The sequence below is a fragment of the Python bivittatus genome, unplaced genomic scaffold (assembly GCF_059951505.1).
Source record: "Python bivittatus isolate LINGU-HERP-01145 unplaced genomic scaffold, Pbiv_v1 ctg000070_np1212, whole genome shotgun sequence".
NCBI classification, from domain to species: Eukaryota; Metazoa; Chordata; class Lepidosauria; order Squamata; family Pythonidae; genus Python; species Python bivittatus.
In genome coordinates this window covers 35,907,014-35,927,963 of record NW_028277034.1, presented here as the reverse complement: position 1 = coordinate 35,927,963, position 20,950 = coordinate 35,907,014, and the positions used below count along the sequence as shown (strand labels likewise).

Below are 20,950 nucleotides of genomic sequence, written 5' to 3'. Positions count from 1 at the left end.
AACCCTATGGGAAACTTTACCTCGACTTGAGACCAACTCGAGTTGCAACCAGAGTCACGGATCGGATTAAGTTCGTATCCTGAGGTACCACTGTACATGCTTAGCACCTTATAACTTTAGCATCTAGACTGACCCTTAGCCACACAGTCACTAGGTCAGCAAAAGCTTGAGGTACAGAAGCAAAGAAGCAACAGGCTGTTAACGCTCCCTACAAAATATTTATAAAACATCTCTACAGAGGCTCAAGTTATGCCCAAAGGATTGCCTAATAATAAACTGTGAGCAACCCTTAAAAACTTGTGTATACCAGACCACCTTACCTGCATATTGAAGAATCTGAGCAGGAACTAACCCATTAAAATATGAAGCAACTAAATGATTCAAAATTGGGAAAGCCGTATGGCAAGATTCTACACTGCTACCATATCTATTTAACTTATATGGATAACATATCATAAGAAATGCTCAAAGAAATTGCTCAAAGAAATATTAACTATCTCAGATAAACTAATGATACTGCTTCAGTGGAAGGAAGTGAGGAAGACTGAAACAATCTCTTGCTGAAGGTGAAAGACAAGTGCAAAAACTAGTCTGACACTCAGTATTTTGTTTTAAAAAAATAATATCATGTCAACTGATTGTGCCAAGCGAGTGCAAATAAGTGAAGAAGTAATGGAAAAAGTATGAATGATCATGCTAGAGAAAATGGTTGAGAATCTCTTGGACAGAAAGAAAAACAAATCATTCAAAACTAAATGAAATAACACCAGACTACTCACTGGAAGCACTAATAACAAAGCTAAAGTTTAAACATTTTGGAAAAATAATGGCAAAGAATAAATCTTTAGAGAAGATGTTCACAGAAGATGCTTGTAAAAATCAAACACAACAGAAAAAGTAGCCAGAGAAGACAAGGTGGCAAGATTTTATCATGTGAGCATGACCCTAAAGAACTTCAAGAAGCAGTTACATATAGACCATCCTGGCAAACTGTTGTACATCACACCACAAAGAGTTGGAAATGAATGAATAACTGAACAAGAACAATAATAGTACATATAGAGTATACTGTTGTATCATACTATCAGAAAAGGTACCTTAGACCAGGGTCCCTCAACCTTGGCGACTTGAAGATGTGTGGACTTCAACTCCCAGAATTCCCCAGCCAGCCATGCTGGGGAGTTGAAATCCACACATCCTCAAGTCGCCAAGGTTGAGGAACCCTGCCTTAGACTACATGGACACCAAGATATAATCAAAAGTTTGAGAAAGTCAAGACAGATGAACTGGCAAAGGAAAAATAGGAAAGGACAAAATCTTACCTTGTGGCTGCTGAAGAAATAGATAATCAGAGCAGAAGGAATATTTTTTTCAGCACCCCCAGATCTGAGAGTCTTTTGAAAGCTTGCAGCTGATCTCTGTGTATTCAATACTATTTAGCTCAAGATACAATTATTAATACACTAGTCTTACTTGAATTTTATGCATTCAGATTCTGCCAGATGGACAGCAATATTATACTGTTTTGACTTTTGCTTCCTCTGTCCTACTTATTTAAACACTTTTAAGATTTAGAGATGACTATTATAAAAATTCTATGGGGTATATTTAATAAAAATAAATGAGTATGTGTACATATTGTAACTCTGCAATTTAGCCACTGGATGGCCTGGAATCTAATTGTATCACCATGAGATCAGAAGATATCTATTATGATTTTAATTTTACTGAAGATGATAACGTTCTTACTTAACCTGCTGACCAGTATGCCCTCTAAGCTTGCAAACAGCTGTAAGCCAGGAAAAGGAAACCTCTACCCCAGTGTTGTCCAAACTTGGCCACTTTAAGATGAGTGGACTTCAACTCCCAGAATTCCCCAGCCAGCATGGCTGGCTGGGGAATTCTGGGAGTTGAAGTCCACTCATCTTAAAGTGGCCAAGTTTGGACAACACTGCTCTACCCAGTGTAGCACTCAATGGGAAAAAGTTATTAATTGTATAGAATATACTCTAAATGTCTCACTCTTGCTGCACAGCTTAGCAAAGGGGAAGGAGAGTTTAGAAAGCACTGAAATAGTTTTTATTGATGATGTCTTACCCTTCAATCCACAAGGGAGGACCCTGGATTATCTTATAAAGAGAGGCCTGATTCACCACAGTGGAGCCTGTAGTTGTGAATAATACTTTGTATGTGAGTCCCACACATTTTATAAGTTGATCATACTCAGACCCAAGCAGGATTACCCACCTAGCACATGCAGATTTTGTGATGGCCATTCAGATAGTACTGGAAATATTAATAGCCTGCTCCCAGTCATCCCAGAATTAGCCATTTCCCTGTCCCTACAATGGGATTTGGGTTGACTTCCAGGTGAACTTTTAATCCTAACTAACACAACCATGAACATTAGCTGATTTTTGTGTGACAATGTCTTCCAGAAAATTCACTCACACTACAACAGTAGATGAAAGTCTACAGGTAGATCTCTTGGTTAACTAAATAACTCGGCAAGGGTGATTTTTCCATCTAAATTAGCTTGTTGAAATGAAGAAAGTTTAGATGTGAATTTTGAACAGAGGAACTGTGAACTGAGATGAATTCTACACTAAACCCTTGATTCAATGAATTAATGCAGGAAGAGTGTCCTTTAAAGCCAGATAAATGACCATCTCACTCTGTTAAATGAAAACTGGAGTATTTTTTAGCCCCAAAACATACTTGTATATAATATGAGATTTGTATATGTATGTGAGTGCCTCCAAGTCAGTGCTAACTCCTGACAACTGCCTGGATGTATCCCTGCAGTTATTTTAGCAAGATTTTTAGAAGTGATTTGCCATTGCTTTCTTCTTAGCGGTGAGAGGGAATGACTGGCCCAAAGTCACTCAAGTGCCTTCAAGCCTGAGGCAGGACTAGAACTCAGTCTCCAGGTTTCTAGCCTGGTGCCTTAACCACTACACCAAACTGGCTCTCAAGAAAAGAATTCCATATAGTATTCCCAATAGCAGAGAATACCCATTTTGAGGGGAAGCAGCAAGTGTTGTCCAAACAATAGATTTTGCCCATTGTTGGGGAGGAAATCTATTATTGCTTGTAATCAGAACAAAACTCAGATCCTGTAGATTTTGTCAAATCAGAAGTCCCTTAAGCCAAGATTCATTGAATCAATTATTTATTGTATTAAAAACAATTCTCTGTATTAATGTAACCACATAAACCAGCTAGTTTAGCCAATAGAAGTCTTCACTCAAGGAGAGTTAAGGAGAAAACAGACAGCCTGTTTGTGTGTGCATATTAATTAAGGGCCCTTGTCGCTTTTTATTCAAGGCAAATTAAATTGATACATTATATAAATGCATAGTTGATTACCTTTGCTCACTTTAAATCTGTGCAAGGTTTCATTTCAACTTAGCCCCTATAAAATTCACAAGAAGAAATTACACCTGGATACACCAAGCTCTTTATTTCTGCCTATGTTTTTGTACCTGGCTGTAAGATATCAAGCTTCTAATAATAATAATAATTTTTTAAAAAGCCAAAGCTATCTAATACATCAGTGTTTCTATTCCTGCTCTAAACCAAGGGCAGACAGAAGAGATTTTCCATAGGGTAGAACAGCAAAAAGGAGAACAGCCAGTCCAGGTTCTAGTAACACATTTATCAGCTGATCATGTGCTCAGAAGTATCTTCTGCTATTTTATTTCTGCCTTCTTGGGCTATTTTGCAGTCCTGGAGAATCTGAAACCTCGTGCAGTATTTGGTAAAACAAAAACCTCTGAGTTGACTTTACAGGCAATGATATGAAAATGGTTCGCCATAACTTTCTTCCAGATATTTTCTTTTTAATTTCCCAATCCTGGGATATCTAGATCCAACCCCGCCTAGCTTACTGACATCAGCCAAGGTTGTCCAGACGCTGGTCCGTACCTGGGACTAATTGCAAGCTCTATGTGATAACTAGCATCTGGATTCCAGTTATCTAGCATCAAGATACAAAGCCTACTAAAGCGGCTAGCCTTCCGTGGCACGTGCTCGGTGCGGGGAAATTAGTAGAACCCCCCACACACACACCTATCTCTGCAGATCCAGTCCTGACGGCACCCCCTCCCCGGTTTAGCCCGTAGAAACGGAAGTATTAGAGCGAAAGCTAAAGTCTAGGCAAAGGGCCAGAGCCTGGCATTCACACGACCAAGATTTCCACCTGATTTTTTTCCCCGCACAAAGAAAAAAGCGGGCGGGCCGTGATTAACAAGAGGCAAAAAGCCCCCACCCCAAAGAGGGTCTCCCTATCCCAGGGGCGGGGCTTTTATAAAGGTAGCTTTAAAGGCGCAGAGAGAACCGACAGTTTCAAACGCGCGCCGCCCGTTTCTCTCCCCCGCCGCCGCCCACGTTTCCCCACAGCAAAGCCCCTCTTCCTCGGCGCGGCGCACGCCGCAGCCCCTGCGCCGCTCTCTCCCCCGCACGCATCCGTTACCCGTCTTTCTTCCCCTCCTCCTCCTCCTCCCGCCAAACCCGTGACAGCCTTCGAGGCACGCCCTACCAGGCCAGAGCCGCTGCTTCGGAGGGAGCCTGAGGGGCGACCGCGCGCTGCCTCAGCCTCCGCCGCCCTCGCCCGCCAGCCAACGCGACGGCGTCGGATTCACCCGCAGCCGCGCGGGGTGGCCGGGCCAGGGGCTTTCGCTTTCGGAGGCGCCGGGACGAGGACGGGCGGCGGCGGCGGCCATGGGCTCGACCGAGGAACTGCTGCTGCCGCCCGAGTACCTCTTCGAGAGCGAGTGGGAACGGGAAACGGCGCCATCGTTGCCATCCGTCAGGGGCAGAGGGGGCGGATCCCGGCACAGGCGGCGGCGGCAGCAGCAGCAGCAGAAGCAGCAGCAACAACCCCACTCCCCGCTGCCTCTGGCGGGGGACGAGGACAAGCCGCAGCAGCAGCAGGTGAGCGCCAGGGAGCTCGGGAGGGGCGGCGGCTGGCCGGGGACGCGTCTCAGGTTTCGCCGGGTGGCGTGTCACGGAGCCCAACTCTCCTGCGGGGCGACCAGGGCTGTCGCCGGCTTGGGGAGTCCGGACCGAGAGGCTTTTGGCCCCCCCCCCTCAGTAAGTACACCCTTGCCTTCCCGTACTGTCAGCGGCAGACGTGGGGGAAATGTGGTTTGTAGGAGGAACGGCACACCTCCTTGCACGAGGCGGTCGGACCAAACAATCCGCGCGGGCGGCAGGGCGGGCAGGGCGCCCTCTCCCCTTCCCGGCAGAGCTGCAGTGCTGGAGCCCGGCGGTGAGGTGCTCCGACAGAAAAGCGTTGCTGCCAGTCTGGAAGAAGGGTCTAATATTTCCCCACAGTAGGGAGACGTTGCATCTGAGCTTCCCCTTTCCCTGGTAAGTTGGGAAGAGGCTCCTGGAGAACACGAGGGGGGAAAATGTTGAATTTCTGGGAAGGATGGTAGAACTGGGGTGAAGAAAAAACAAACACAGCATGACTTTTTATACATATACATACAGTAGTTAGATAAACTCTTATTGCATAGGAGTATGATTATTTCCTACATGTGAACTGTTTCTCAGACTGTATATTGGATTTTAAAAAATCAGGAAGATCACATTATAAAAGAATTATACGTTTGATTACTTTTTTTCTTTTCAATCTCATGTTTAGGAGACTTTTGATTTTCTTTCATATCTTTGAGAATATTTTATTCTGTTTTTGGTGTTGCTGTTTTGGGCTCTTATCCATCACTGTATCATTTCTCAGGATCCTTTGCAGCCCCCTTCCTAATTTGGGGAATAAAATAGGAAGAGTCCTCTCTAATGTTTTCCCTTGAGATGGAAGCATAGGAAGTTCAGTAGGCTGCTGAAGAAATTATGTACAATGTAAAAGAGATAATACTCTCAACATCCCTTAGCCATATCACAACTAAAGTGCAAGAATTTCACACCTGCCAATGAGAATTTCACCAAAATGTTGATGTTCTTAAAAATAGTAAGGCAATTTTCGTGTCCATCAGATTTAAGGAGAATAATAAAACACATACACATTCACACACAGAAGAAATGTTCAGTGTAACACTTCAATTAAAGCCCAAGCTGACATGCCACATCCTTCAGGTATCTGCTGTGATACTGCAGATGTTTCTTTTTTTCTTTTAAATACCTCTGCAGGGGGGGTTGGAATATTTTGCTAAGAATAGTATGGATATTTGAATAATAAATGTACAAATTCTGATGTAATTAGAGTTAAGTCTCACAAGTATGATCTGAAAAAATGGACAGAGATAAGTACGAGGGTTCTGAATGTTCTTACACTAAGCAGGTGGCAGCATCTTGCTAACCTTGGCTAATCTAAAAAAAAAAAAAAAACCCTAAGCAAAATTCAGCCTGGTTAGTATCTGAATGGGAAACCACTAGGAAACCCTGTGGCTAAGAAAATAACATGGGGTGGGTGGCAAGACTGGCAGGGCAAGCTACTATATATAAACAGCCAGCAAACCCCACTCCCCCTTGCACTGTTACCTAGCCTGGAAATGAAATGTCTGCAACCAAGTTCAAAGAGCACAAAGGACCCAGCAGTTCATCCCCGAGCTCCTCTACTGGAAGTGTAATACTACTGAAGCAGCTGTCACCCACCAGCATCAGGCTGCCATATTTTGCACCAGCTGTTCTTTCCAGATAGTTTTCAAGGACAACCCCACATACAGCGCACTGCAGTGAGCCAGTTGGGAAGTAATAAGAGCATGAGTGATAGTCACCAAACTTTTGATTGAGGTTGTTATTACAGTTAAGCAAAAGCAGTAATAAATCCATTCTGTTCGTCTTTATTTGATCCTAAATATTACAAAACAGGATATTTCAGGGAAAACTCCTAAATACATTATCTTTTGTTAAGTTTCTCTGTTATTGGTAGAGGTATACAATATCAAAGTAAAAATTAGGCTGCGTGAAATAGATCGTCCCTGTAGCAAAGATCCTCGTCCACATAGGATAATCCTCCTCAGTTTGTATGAGACGCAAGGGCAGGTGGCTCGATAGTTGACATATGAAGGTGTGTGGTGTCATTTTATCCAAAGTGATGGAAAGATACTTATTTACAAAACTGGAGGAGGAGAAGCATGAACTCTTGCAAATAATAAGCATAACCCTGCCCCCAAATTAAAAGAGATTTAATTTCTAATTTGTTAGTGCTCCCTCCAGCTAGACTTTTTTATTTTAATTATTGAATATCCTAGCAGATTTTATTTTCTTTGAAGCTGTAGTTTTCAGAGTGCACTTACTAAAGCAAATGAGAGTACTAAACACCTGGGATACAGCCTGACATCTGTGGTTTCAAAATTACATATAATCCAATTCTGTGATGCAATTTCTACCTCTAAGCAGATGTTTCAAGAACATTATTAAATAGAAGTACTACAAACTATATAAATATCTTAAAACATTGGTAGTTCAGGAAATGAAATTATGTCCCAAGCGCTTCCTTCATTTCACATTTCCTTTGGAAATAGATGTGTACTACAATTAAGCAAAAGGGTACTAAATAGTATTCCTTTTTGCCCTCAAGGTGGTACACAAAATAAATGTTTATAATATTTTTATTTATTTACATATCTATCAACAATACTGCATCTTTTCTTATATACCGTTAGTCACTAAAGCCTTATAAGTAAAACAAACAAAAAGCATCCTTGAAAGTATATGCCGAAAATTCATTATAAGTTATTACAGGGCCTATTCTCTTTTTCTTTTTAGCAGAATTCCTGGAATTAAAGGATATGAGATCCTAACATGTTAGAGCAAAATTGTACAGGAATATTTCATTTATATACCGCCTGTACTCCAATAAGGTCAAGATGGTTATTCTTTACCTGCATTTATTCTCAACATAATTCTGTGACTGAACCAATTAACTTCATGGTTGAGTGGTGATTTGAATTGAGTTGCTCTTAAGATTTGAATTATTACATTTTGTATGATTCTAGCCTCTGAAATAATCTAAGAAAATTATATCATTTTAACAGTGTTCACATTTAAAACATGTATAGTATTGGTCTTTTATAAAGCTTCAAAATCAATTACAAGCAGTTTCTGCGTCCTTGACCAAATTTGGTTGGGTAATTTTAGCGCATGGTTTGTCTCAAAAGCAGAAACGTTACACAAATATCTAAAATAAATAATCCTTAAGATAGTTAGTGTTTCAAGATGGCTAGGGTTATGGTTAGAATATATTCTAACATAGAAGGAGAAAGTATGTTCTAAATATTCAAGTTCTTTACATTAAAACATAACTTTTAACAATTAGCAACTAATGCATTTTGAGTGCTCCATTACAACTTGTTTTTAATAGAATAATTGTGTATCATATTCCACATACCCAGCTATAAAATGGAAAGCTCTGATTTTGTAACACTCCTGGTCAAAATTTGCTTGAAATCAATTGGATCTAAGGGTTTGTAATGTATGATAAAATGGTACTGTTAGCCTCTGGTCTTTTTCTTAAGTTAAATATTTGCTGCCCTTGCTCTGTCCTCTGAAAGGCCTTTTAAATGTATCCTGGATATATGGAAGCTCCTTTTCCCAGAGTGCCTCCCACATCTGCACTGATACTTAAATTATCCAATTGGGATATTCAAAGTAGGGCTATGAAGCTCTTTTGAAATAGTTTGTTAAAAACGCTTTGGGCACACAGGAGTCTCTGTGGCTGCACATGATCCCAAGAAAACTGTTTTTGTGGCCCATATGCCCTGAAACACCTTTTTTAAATTGAATACAAAGCATTGAACATCTGTACTACAAAGCCTTCAAAAGTATTGCTTTACAACACAAGGGAGCATGTACAAAGTGCCTCTTTTCAAATTATTAAAACAATTATTAAGCTTTGCGTGGCTGCTTCAGAAGATGATCTCAACTATATCTGCATGCATGTACATGCTAGCCACTAAGTGAAGTAGGTACATAAGTATATATATGCAGAGACAGCCAGAGGTAGCTTCAAAGAGGTGTTTTGTTTGCCCAGCCCTATTAACCAACCGAGAACCAGTTTGGTGTAGTGGTTAAGGCACCAGGCTAGAAACCAGGAGACCATGAGTTCTAGTTCTGCCTTAGGAAAAAAGCCTGCTGGGTGACCTTGGGCCAGTCACGCTCTCTCAGCCCTAGGAAGCAGGCAATGGCAAGCCAGTTCTGAAATCTTGTCAAGGAAACTGCAGGAATTAGTCTAGGCAGTTACCAGGAGTCAATACTGATTCAAAGGGACTTAAAAAAAAAAAAAAAATTAACCAACTATTTGAGCCAGCTCAAATTGTCTACAGCTTTCCTATACAAAAGCGAGATGGGGGTGTCTGTATGTTGTTGTTGTTGTTTTTGCTGGTCTATGACCATAATAAAGATTTTATGGTATCTGTGTTTTATTTTGGGGGGGTATACTAGTTATGTGCTGTCACTAAGGAAGAAACTTTACTTCAAAATGGCAAGGAATGTCTACAGGTAGTTCTCAAGTTATGATGGAAATTAGGATCAGAATTTCTGTCACTAAGCAATGTCATAAAGCATGATGTCACATGACTGCATCACTTAGCGACAGCAATTCCAGCAGTCCCCATTGCCATTGTTAAATGAGAACTTCATATGACTGCAACTTGTGACTTCCTGCCGACTTTCAACAAGCAAAGTCAATGGGGTAGCAAGCAGGAAGTTGCAAGTCCCAGGTGGCTCACAAGCAGGCTGGTGGGCGGGTGCTGCGGCACCACGCAAGTGCGGGCAGGTGAGGGAGGGGCACTGTAATGCCGCATGAGTGCAGCCAGGCAGGGGAGAGCTGGTGCGGCATCACAGGCAGGTGGGCATGCACTACAGAGTGCAGGTGGGAGGTGCTGCAGGCAGGCACGCTATGAAGTACAAGATCCCTGGAATCTCAGTCTGTAGTGGGCTTCTCGGGAAAAAGCGGAAGCAACTTGTGACCTTCCCTGCTGGCTTCCCCATTGACTTTGCTTGTGGAAAACCAGCATGGAAGGTTGCAAATGACAATCATGTGACTGCGGAACACTGCAATCATTGTAACTGCAAGCCAGTTGCCAAGCACCCAAATCATGAACACATGACTGTGAGAGTGTTGTGATGGCCAGAACTTTGAGGACTGGTTGTAAGTACCACTCATTCAGCACTGTTGCAAGTTTGAATGGTCTCTGAATGAGTGGTCGTTAATTGAGGACTACCTGTTATTTATATGTGGTAGGGAAAAGTGTACTTATATTGGTAGTTAGTATAGGTGCATGCTTTCCTATTTTCAGTTTTCATTTCAACTTAGCCCCCATAAAATTCTAGTTCTCTATATTCAGCTTTATATGTAGAGTCTGTGAAACTCATCATTCCAGTTTTCCACACTCATCATTCCAATACATTTAAATGTATTTTCAATTTGATGCTGTGCATATTGATAGAGGGATTCATTTTTCTGAATGGTTTCTTCCAAATAAGAGTACATGGAAGGACATCACTAAAAATCAAAGATTTCTCTTCAAGAGTTGTAGAATCTTTATCAGACCAGGAATAAATAGAACTACACAATTAACAATGTTAAGATTTGTTAAGGCTGTTTGTCAGTTTATCAGAACTATGTGGACTAATTAAGAGGGTATTTACTGTGATGGAAGGCATACAGTTCAAAGTTTCTTGACATTCTATTTGTTTTGTTTTGTTTTTAAAACAAGTAGGAAAAATCTTTCCTTATCATCATTTAATTATGATTTAAGTGTGGTTTGATGTAGGATCTAGCCTCTGTATCAACAAGCATAATTGGCTCTATATACATGCAAATTCTAGCTATGTATCATCTTGATATACATAATATTTTCATGAATGTAATGGAGAAAACAGTCTTGTTTTGAAGAAAGAGGGCATCCTGGATTTAGAGTTGTTTCCAAACAAGTAGCTCTTGTCTCATGAAAGGCTTTTAGACTAGTACTTGTCTGGCAGGCTAGGACAATTCTCTCCATTGTAAGTAGACTAACTAATGTGGAATCTACATATCTTGCCATAAAAATGAAAAAGTCAAAGAGATTGCCCTCTAAGACATCTAGTCACAATGAGTTGTATGTGTGTGAGAGAAAGAACATTGTATATATTTTGTACATGTGTAAAATTGTTGGATGAAAATGTGAATGTTTCCACTTGCTTTTTGTAATTTGCAATTAAATACCTGAAAAATGCTTTCTTTAAATAATTATTATTTAAGTTTATAATCCTAGTAGGCAAGGCCTTGCCTATGAAATAAAACATTGGTGTTTCAACCGTTCAGGATCCAGTCTTGACAGTTAACATGTGTTTCTTTTGTTCTGTTTTCCTCTCTTAACTGAGAAATATGTAGTGTGTTCTAAAATGAAAAACAGAGCAGTTGTTTGCAATTTTATAACAAATGCTTGTAAGCTTTTAGGAGTGCTGAAGAAGAAAAGAAATACTGTACTTATGATTGTCTTCAAAATCAAGAACAAGAGAATAAAATATGAATTAAAAATCTTTAATATCAAGAACAGTACAGACCACCTGGGAAATAGAAATAGGAAAGAAGCAAAGCAGCAACTTTGTGAGAACACATCTAAAGTTTCCATTGATTGATTGATTGATTGATTGATTGATTGATTGACAGGGCTTGTATGTACATTATAGATACATATACATACATATATATATGTGCATGCACACACAGACACACATTATAATAAAATAACTATTATTTACACACACACACATATATGGCTGTCTATCTCATGCAATGGCTCTAGGCAACTCACAACAATACATAAAACATAATTAAAAACAGATACTCTTCCCCCCAGCATCAAATCAAACATCCTCGCAGTTCAACTCCCATCCTAGCCCAACGCTTGGGGAAAGAGCCAAGTTTTCACAGCCCTCCGGAAGGCTAAAAGAGTAGGGATCCCTCGAATCTCAGGTGGGAAACTATTCCAAAGGGCTGGGATGGCTACCAAAAAGGTACGTCTCCGAGGTCCCATCAGTTTTGTTCTGATAATGATAGTCTTGGCAAAAGGAAAATATAACATAGCTGAAATTAACATAAATTTAACAAATCAAAATGTAATCTACTAGAGAGATTACTTCAGGAGGACTTACATAAATTAGAAAATAAATTTGTAGGTCAAACCTGCAAACAATCTTTTAATTAATTTGTTTTTACATAACAGTAGCCCCTGGTCAAAAAATTACTTGCAGATTGTAAGAAGATTGTTGTGTGTGTTCCAAAACCTGTGTGTGTGTGTGTATCTCATCTTGTCTTCAACATGAACAGGGAAGCTGAGCGGGTTTTTTTCATGAGCTATGGTGATTATTTGAATGTGTGAATTTATTAGAGCAAATTATTTTTCTTCCTGAAGCCTGGAAATAAGATAGAAAGGAAAACTGAGTCCTAGTATGTAGGATGATCTGTTTTTGTCATCACAGCTGGTTACCACTCCGATTTCATTATTTGACTTATCTTGCTACTGTTCTGGGGATTTTTTTTTCCAGTTGGGAAATACCTGCAGTTCCCTTGACATATGGCATATTGAGGCACCATGCCTTCTTGAAGGCTGAGCATTGCTGTTTCATGGGCTTCCCAATGGTGACTGAATAAGTGTGTGCATGCACCAAACATATACTTGTAAGACTGTATTCAGTGCAGGATATTAGATACCACAGTAAGGTAATTACTAACTATACTCTTTTTACTAGAACTTTATAAACATACATTTTCCTAATGTCAATAGCAAGATTTCCACGCTCAGCAATATATCTTTCCCTATGAATCTGAATGATGGCTATGAATCACAATGTATGACATTTTTAATAAATAGTCTAAAATAGGAGGGTGTTTTGCACATATTAGTTAATAAGAAATATTAAATATGAATTACATATATGAATCTTGCTCAGTTTATAGCTTTTGTGTTTATATAACGTTCTCTTTGAATAGCCCATCTTTTTTTAATAATGACAGAAACAAAATAATTCTTTTCTACCTTAAGATGTTTACATCATTTTGTGATTTTAAAAATGTTGTTTACAAGATGACTTTACTAATCCACTTATCTCCTAAAACACAAAATTGGAATCACCTTTCTAGTCTTTTGAAATGGTAATAAAATCCTCTCTTATGGTTCTAATTTCATGGAATTTTTTTAGGTGCATTCTCTCAAAGTTATAGATGTGCCTGACTTTTGAAACTTCCCTACAGGTAGACCTCGCTTAATGACTGCCCTGTTTAGTGACCATTCAAAGTAATGACAGCACTGAAAAGGTAACTTTACCTGCAGTTACGACCATCACAGTGTCCCTGCGGTCACATGATCAAGATTCGGGGTGTGTTTGTGACTGTCGCAGCATCCTGTGATCATGTGATTGCCATTTGTACGCTTCACATCCAGCTTCCAACAAGTAGAGTCAATGGAGAAGCAGACGGTAAAATCGCAAGTCACAGTTCACGTGATGTCTCGCTTAATGACCGTGGGTGATTCGCTAAACAACCACAGTGGAAGTGAGGTCATAGGTCCGGTGCGGTCACATGATGTCTCACTTAACGACCATCACTTAGCAATGAAGTTGCTGTCCCAATTGTCGTTAAGCAAGGACTACCTGTGTAACAAAACAATGAATATGTATTTACAGCATGCAGAGAGTACTTAGTCAACTTTGAAAGCCTAGACCAGATTTCCAGAAATTGCTCTGTCTGTTCCAAATTGCTCTGGGAGATAGTCTGATCTGACTCATTCTCCAGCTACAGATGAGATTTCATAGCATCATGGAATGTAAGGGTTGGAAAGCTATTAATATAGCATCCCTAACAGATGGCCACCCTGCCTCTATTTAAGCACCTGCTATAAAGGAAGAGCCATTATGTCCCAAGGCTGTCTATTCCACTGTTGAATAGTTTTTATCATTAGGAATTTTTTCCTGATGTTCAACCAAAATCTGCTTTGTAACATAAACTCACTGTTATCTTATAAAACAACTCTGAACAATTCTGTCCTGTCTTCTGCCTGATATCCGTCAGATATTTGAAGACAGCTTTAGTCTCTGAAATCTTTTTTCTAGCCTAAACATATCCAGCACCTCCAATTGTTCCTCAGGTTTTTCTTTTCAGGCCCCTTAACATCTTGGTGGTCCTCCCTGTACACATCCTGGTTTATCAATATCTTTCCTGTCCTGAAATGCAGTTTTAAAACAGGACTTCATTGTCTCATTGATCAATATGGGAAAAACAAATGGTTGTAATACTATTGCTCTTTCACTGGAATATGAAATTTGCAAGTAAATTAAAACATGAGGGAACAATTTTCAGTGAAATCCATGCAGGGTTTTGGACTCTACATTATCTGTTAAACTGATTTTAATCAGAGGAAAGATTGTTCTGAGGTAGAAGAAAATTTTAGTAAGTGACTAATACAGTATGGATGTGGAGTCAGTCAAATTATGCTGTAAAATATAGAAACCAAATAAAAACTAGGTCCAAATAAAAAGGATTGCTTTGTACACAGATTTTATGAAGGTACTGTATTACTTGTTCATCAATAAGAATAAAACTTTTTTTAAAAGCACTCATCTGCAAAACAGTCTTCATTGTTATAACATTGAATAGTTGACCTCCTTCACCATACACTATACATTAATCACCAAATCAATCAATCATCCTTTATTCCTTCCTAGTATGGCTATTTTAGTATCATGAAAGTTGGTACTTGGAAGAGAATGGGTTCACATGTGACCATTCTACTCTGGTGGGATGCAAATCTGTTCTGAATCATTCCACTCCACTTTGGGATACCGGTTTTGGTTGAATATGATGCATATCCCCAATACATGGTACACATGCAGATAGGATTCTCTTCAGTCCATCACAGTATCATATTAGTCATAACTGGGAAGAGTATAAGTATATGCTTATGTTCAAATTAAAGATTTCTGATGCAAATCTATGGGTCAATCTCTGTATTGTCGGTACCGGTATAGTAAAACAACATAATACAGAATACTCCCCATGCCAATTTAGGCTATACCTAAAATACCAATACTGCATTTGATTCAAACCACAGCACAGACTCTTATATTTCTTCAGCAGAATATATCATGGGTGCAAAAATATACTGGATCTATGCAAACTCTGTTTTCTTACATAGGTTCATGCTAGGTTTATAAAAAGTTTCCATAAGATTATATTAACAAATGATTTTATGAAGCTCTAGCTGAACCGTTGTCCAAATTTGTAGAATATTTCATTAATTAATGTTTCAGTGATTATGAGGAAATGCTGAATGAATAGTCATTAAACAAGGACCACCTGTACTACACAATCCTTTTTGACACTACAGATAGTTCTCACTTAATGACCTCTCATTCAGTGACAGTTCCAATTTACAACAGTGCTGAACAAGTGATATGACTGGTCCTCATACTTACAATGGTGGCAGCATCCCATGGTTACAGGATCACCATTTGCGACCTTCTTTGCCAGCTTCCCACGAGCAAAGTCAATGGGGAAGCCAGCAGGAGGTTGCAAATGGCAACCACATTACATCCTTGCCAATATGGTCACATGATGTCATGCTTTATGACTGCATCGCTTATTAACAGAAATTCCATTCCCAATTACATCATTAACCAAGGACCGCTGTATCTAGTTTTCTTTGCTATGCCTACAATTTGGAGGAGCCAAATACAAACTGCTAGCCACCAAGTACCAGCATGCAGCATGTGCTGGGGCCAGGAATATTGAATGACCATTGTGTGTGGATATGATAAATGCTTTACTGTTTGAAATACCAGAAAACTTGTGACTTTTCCTAATAATCAGAGTACGGGATTTAATTATTTTTCCTACTAAGTGTCAATAACTCATATTTGCATTGCAACCAAAGAGCTGCTTGGTGCATATCTCAGGAAAACAGATGTATAGTAATATGATTTTTTTCCCCTAATCTCAACTTGAAACCAGACTACTGAAAGATAGGAGCTGTTGAAAAATGAATTAAATCCCATATAATATATATCCATACAAACTACAAGTCCCTTTGTGTAGAATTAGGTAATGACTGAAACAGATTGGGAGAAAAAGATATTTCATATATAACAATTTCATATTGTAGCACATTAATAAAATACTTTGTTGTATGTTGAAAAATAATACTATTGAAAGGAAGATAATTGTTTAATAATGAAAAACATTGCTAGTTAATCATGGCAAGAAGATTTCACATTGTGACCTTTCAGAAAGTTTTTTTAAAAAGTATTTCTGCACGCAAGGTTGCATTTTAAAAAGGAGGATTAACATCATAGAGTTTTGTCAATATAGGTTAGTAATCTTTTTTCTCTTCCGATTCTAGGTCTTGCAAGAAGAAAGGGAAAATAATACTGAATTGATTACCGACGACTATAAAAAGATGGGGACTCTGTTTGGTGAGCTCAACAAAAGCCTCATAAGGATAGGATTCACAAGGATGTATTTTGGTGAAAGGATTGTGGAACCTGTAATAATCCTGTTCTTCTGGGTTATGCTCTGGTTTCTTGGTCTACAAGCTCTTGGATTAGTAGCTGTCTTGTGCCTTGTTATTATTTATGTTCAGCAATAAAATACATTGCATAGCACTTGAATGACTATATCTTGGTGGATTTACATACTTAGCTGAACAAGAATGGTATTATTATAAACTACTGTGCTGAATATTATATAGCCATTAAATGTTTGCATGTTTTTTCTTCCAAACTATCTTTGTAATTTAAAAGGAAAAAAAAATCTGATATGTTACGAATAGGTGAGTAAAAAAGGGTCTCAATATGAGGCAGTGTAGTCAAATTGTTTATTTAGTAAATCCTTTTACTGAGTGAAAGAATTCCAATTTCAGGAGTTTGGGGATATAAACACACTTTTCAACATATGAATGGTGCTTTTATAGTCATGTTACGACTGTTTTCAAAAAATACCTTTTATATTAAAACTGTTAAAAAGCCAATTTCTATGAGCTCTTACGTTGTATGATTTTTTAATCACCTTGTAAATCTCTTTGCAAATTCCTTCAGTGCTGTGTATATATATATATATGAACTCATGTTAAGCAAATCTGCTTTTGCATAACTAGTGCCATTTATGATTTGTAAATATATTAGAAAAATATCAGTCTGACTAAAGAAGAAGCCAGTAAATCTGGAGTTCTTTTTCCATTTCATTTTTTCATTATGTGCACATTTGTAAAAAAAACTTTCTCTGGGGATAAGTAGGATTCTTCCTTTCTTTTTAATGGACTTCTTCTAATTTATCTCAGTTTAATTCAACATTATATGCAATCTCAGCAGACAGGTTAAGAGCAAGCTACATAAAGTATTGTTACTGAAATTGTCCATGACTTCCTTTGAAATGACATGAATATTGTTCACTTTTAGGGAGATCAGTAAGCACATTTTCTAGTTACAAATTCCAGGACTGATAATGAAATGGGTCAAAATGTTACTACCATTCTTTATCAAGTTTACCCTACATTTATATTTATGGAAATGTTCGCTGCAGAGACCTCATTAGAGCATAAACGCTACACTGTTTAAGATGATTAAGAATCGTGGAGAATTTAGTTGATAAAAATCACCTGTACAGTTCCGCTTCAAAGCCATGCTTCCTGTTACTTTGTTAATTCAGTATCTACCATGCAAGTCTAGAACCCACTGAATATTTTTTTGGTGAAGCTCTTTGCATATGTTAAAAATATTGTGGTTCTGATTACACTGATTTGCAAAGTGAAATGTTTTTGAAGGAGAAAGCTGGGATAATATCCAAGAGTACTCACATCACAACCATAGAAATGCATTGCCAAAGAAATTCAGTCCACAAATGAAAAGTCCTTTCTGTCATGTTTACTGCAGCAAGTTGTACTACAGAAATAAAATTTGGAGATTCCTTTCTCACTGCAAGCCCATTACACCATTCACATACTATTCTGAATACTGCACAGACTTCTTGGGAACAGATTTCTAAAAAAAGAAAAAAATCTGAAAATCTACCTATCCTTTAACAGATTAACTGTTTATAGGCAAAAGGGAGATCACCACTGGATAAAAACCAGTTTTCATGATATTTGTTATTTATGGTATTATAAATTTCTCTTCACACCTTAGATGTTTTAAGTAGAATATTTTATTATCCAAGTTTAAGAGAAATTCTAGCCTCCATTTTAATAGTTAATTTTTATATGTCATTAATGAATCATCAGTTTTTATTTTTTATTCATCTACTTCATACAAAGATTTTTTTTAAGTTAAAACTTGTTAATTTATTATGTTACAGACTTTAAAAATATCACTGTTCTGTTGATGTGACCATAACTAAACAATCTATAGGATCAAGATTATTGATTCAGTGATAAAGAACAATAAATTGTTTTGTATCTTTGGTGGCTATTACAGTTTTCTAATATATATCTGAAGTTTCTTACAGGATCTTTCTCATTCATTGTGTGAGAGGAAACAGGCTTATGTGTTTCAGTGAAATGGCAGAATGGATAAGGAAAAAGCATACACAGAGGAGCTCCTTATTAAGCATTGCAATATAGCTGGATGTTAAATTTTGTACTCTTTTTTAGGGTTAAGGGTGTGGCTCCAGTTCAGAATCTAAAGAATGCCTTAGTAGGTACTCAGAAAACAAGGATTTAAAAAAAAAAAAAACTGATTGTCATTGCCAGTGAAATAAGTTCAGTGCAAGTACTGTAAGAATAATTTTAAAATATGTAGAGAGTAACACTCACTCCAAACCTGTAGTTTGTGTGTGAATAATATATGTGTGTGTGATTGATTGATTGATTGATTGATTGATTGTATTTAAGGGAACATCATTTGGCCCATTAGAATGATTTTCAAATGGTGTTAGAATATGATCAGACTTTTGGGGATGTTTTGATCCTAAGTGAAACTGCTGACATTTTGATCTTCAATTATTATATTACCATTCTACTATTTATAACTGTAATGTCTTTTGGAGAGGAATGGAGCAAATATGTACTTATTTTATATGATTCTTGACTGTACCGGATACTGAATAGCCATGCACTGTGGTTTAGTTGAAGATAATCCTTGCTGCAGCTCTTCACATGTCAGAATACCATACTATCACGTTGGGGGGGAAATCAGTATTACATGTACTGTTCAGGAAGATGCAATCAGGCATGGAAGCTGGTGACCTCACAGATTCTTTTGAAGGTATTTTCTGATGACACACAGGGGTCTTAGATTTGCTCTGAAAAAATGTGACACTCAGAATGGTTATAATATTCAATTATTTCCGCAGAAATGTTTTTATGAAACTATACTTGTAAACATTCAGATTTTTTAAAATAAAATTTCTCTTGGTTTAAAAATTGCTCTTGCCTGATTTTCTTTTTAATAATTTAATGAAAATGTATTTCATTAATTTATAATGAAATACCTTTAGTAGCACAGGAACTTCAAAAAGCATTTGGAAGGTTTTTTTAAAAAATTAGTGTTATTTGCAATAACTAGAAATCAACTAGACAAGGAATTTCTTTAACAATAAAAATTTCTAAAAAAATGATCAAAAGGTAAAAAGAACTACATAGCCAATTCTATAAGAAATGAATAATTAATAAAGCTCACTCTCCTTGAATACAGGTAGTCCTCAGTGATTACTTTGTTTAGTGACCATTTGCAGTTACGACAGTGATGAAAAAGTAACTGTGACCAATCTTCACATTTACAATCTTCGCAGGTCTATAAAGCAAAGAAAAGCTGAAGTAAAATCATAAGCACAGTTGAGGTTCCACTTAGCAACTGCTTCATTTAAAACTAAGTTGCCAGTTCCAACTGTGGTCACTAAACAAGGACTACCTGTAAAGATATTTCAGTGGATGTCTTCTCAACATACCATGTTACCAAATGGTCATGTTGGAAAACCAGATATACAGTAGTTGCTGTCCTATGCACTTTTCATCTCATTAAATGTAGTGGAACATACTTCTTAGGAACCCTGCATAAAAACAAGGCACTAGAATCTTTAGTATGAGATTAATATTGTGCATTTTAAATTCTAACTATCTGAGTGATATATGTGCAAAAAAGTATAGTATGAATTGTAAATATTAATAAATTTATTAACTCTATTCATTTTACTTCCATCCAGTTCATTCTTAATAAATATTGGGTTTGGGGCAGATTCTATGGCAGCTTTCAGGGTTGTTTTTTTGTTTTTTTTTTTAATAAATAGCAAAACCTTCCAAGGAAATTCCTTGGAGAATAGTGATCCAATGAGAGAAAATTATTGTCCTTGATTGTGTACTGAACCTAAAAATAACTGCATTTAGCTTTCTCTTCACTACTACTTTTTGCCTAATAATTCTAATTCATTTTTGTTTTACTTTTAAAAATCTATATTAACTTCAAGTACCTACAGTATATTGACATTATTATTAAAGCCCATTAAATTATTCAGCAATAATTAAACATTTGCCTGTTGTGTTACTTTCCTCATGACGTACTGTATGTTTTAACTGGTTTTCCAGCATTTTTTATATCTTCTAGATGCAAAATGCTAAAATGCTTAGCTAAATATCTAGTTATACCCACATTTTGTCCCTTTAAAGAAAACAGATCATGCTCTTTCCCAAGCCACCTGACCTCTACAAAACAGGTTTACAGGTCAATATACCAAAAAAGGTATTAGCTATTACATCTTACTGCTTTGAAAAGACTTAGCATTTTTCATACCACAGTAAATCTATTAATTTAACCTAATGCTTAACACTGCATGAACACAAAGTGCTAATATAGCATTAACCTAATATTATGTTACCAGTATTGTTAACTGTGCTGTTCAATTTCGTTTTAATTTGTAAATAATACTTAGGAAGAAACAGAAAATACAGGGTTTTTTTTTTTTCCAAATGCTGCATTCTTAATAGAATGTTTATATAAAATAGAAGGGGAATATATC

At 37.6% G+C, this 20,950-nt stretch overlaps 1 protein-coding gene and 2 long non-coding RNA genes across 8 annotated transcripts in view; 1 reads left to right on the top strand and 2 right to left on the bottom strand.

Moving 5' to 3' along the window:
- Positions 1-4,670, bottom strand: part of LOC112541816 (uncharacterized) — a 28,140-nt gene extending 23,470 nt beyond the window's left edge. For all 4 annotated transcript variants that reach the window (XR_015794601.1, XR_015794599.1, XR_015794602.1 and 1 more), the window contains exon 1: positions 4,541-4,670. This is a non-coding gene — a long non-coding RNA (uncharacterized LOC112541816). The remainder of the gene's footprint in view (positions 1-4,540) is intronic.
- A 43-nt stretch (positions 4,671-4,713) lies between these two features.
- FAM241A (family with sequence similarity 241 member A) lies at positions 4,714-19,582 on the top strand. Its single transcript, XM_025172881.2, has 2 exons — positions 4,714-4,935; positions 16,347-19,582. Exons 1-2 carry the CDS (start codon positions 4,723-4,725, stop codon positions 16,590-16,592), a joined length of 459 nt encoding a protein of 152 aa, XP_025028649.2. The 5' UTR covers positions 4,714-4,722; the 3' UTR covers positions 16,593-19,582.
- The window catches only part of LOC148216875 (uncharacterized), a 28,792-nt gene continuing 19,310 nt past the window's right edge, over positions 11,469-20,950 (bottom strand). For all 3 annotated transcript variants that reach the window (XR_015794597.1, XR_015794596.1, XR_015794598.1), the window contains exon 3: positions 11,469-13,602. This is a non-coding gene — a long non-coding RNA (uncharacterized LOC148216875). The remainder of the gene's footprint in view (positions 13,603-20,950) is intronic.

Bases quoted from the DNA above. Each gene is read 5' to 3' on its own strand.
- FAM241A (XM_025172881.2), top strand. From the start codon at position 4,723: ATGGGCTCGACCGAGGAACTGCTGCTGCCGCCCGAGTACCTCTTCGAG. The intron at 4,936-16,346 runs GTGAGCGCCAGG...TTCCGATTCTAG, and splicing joins ACAAGCCGCAGCAGCAGCAG to GTCTTGCAAGAAGAAAGGGA.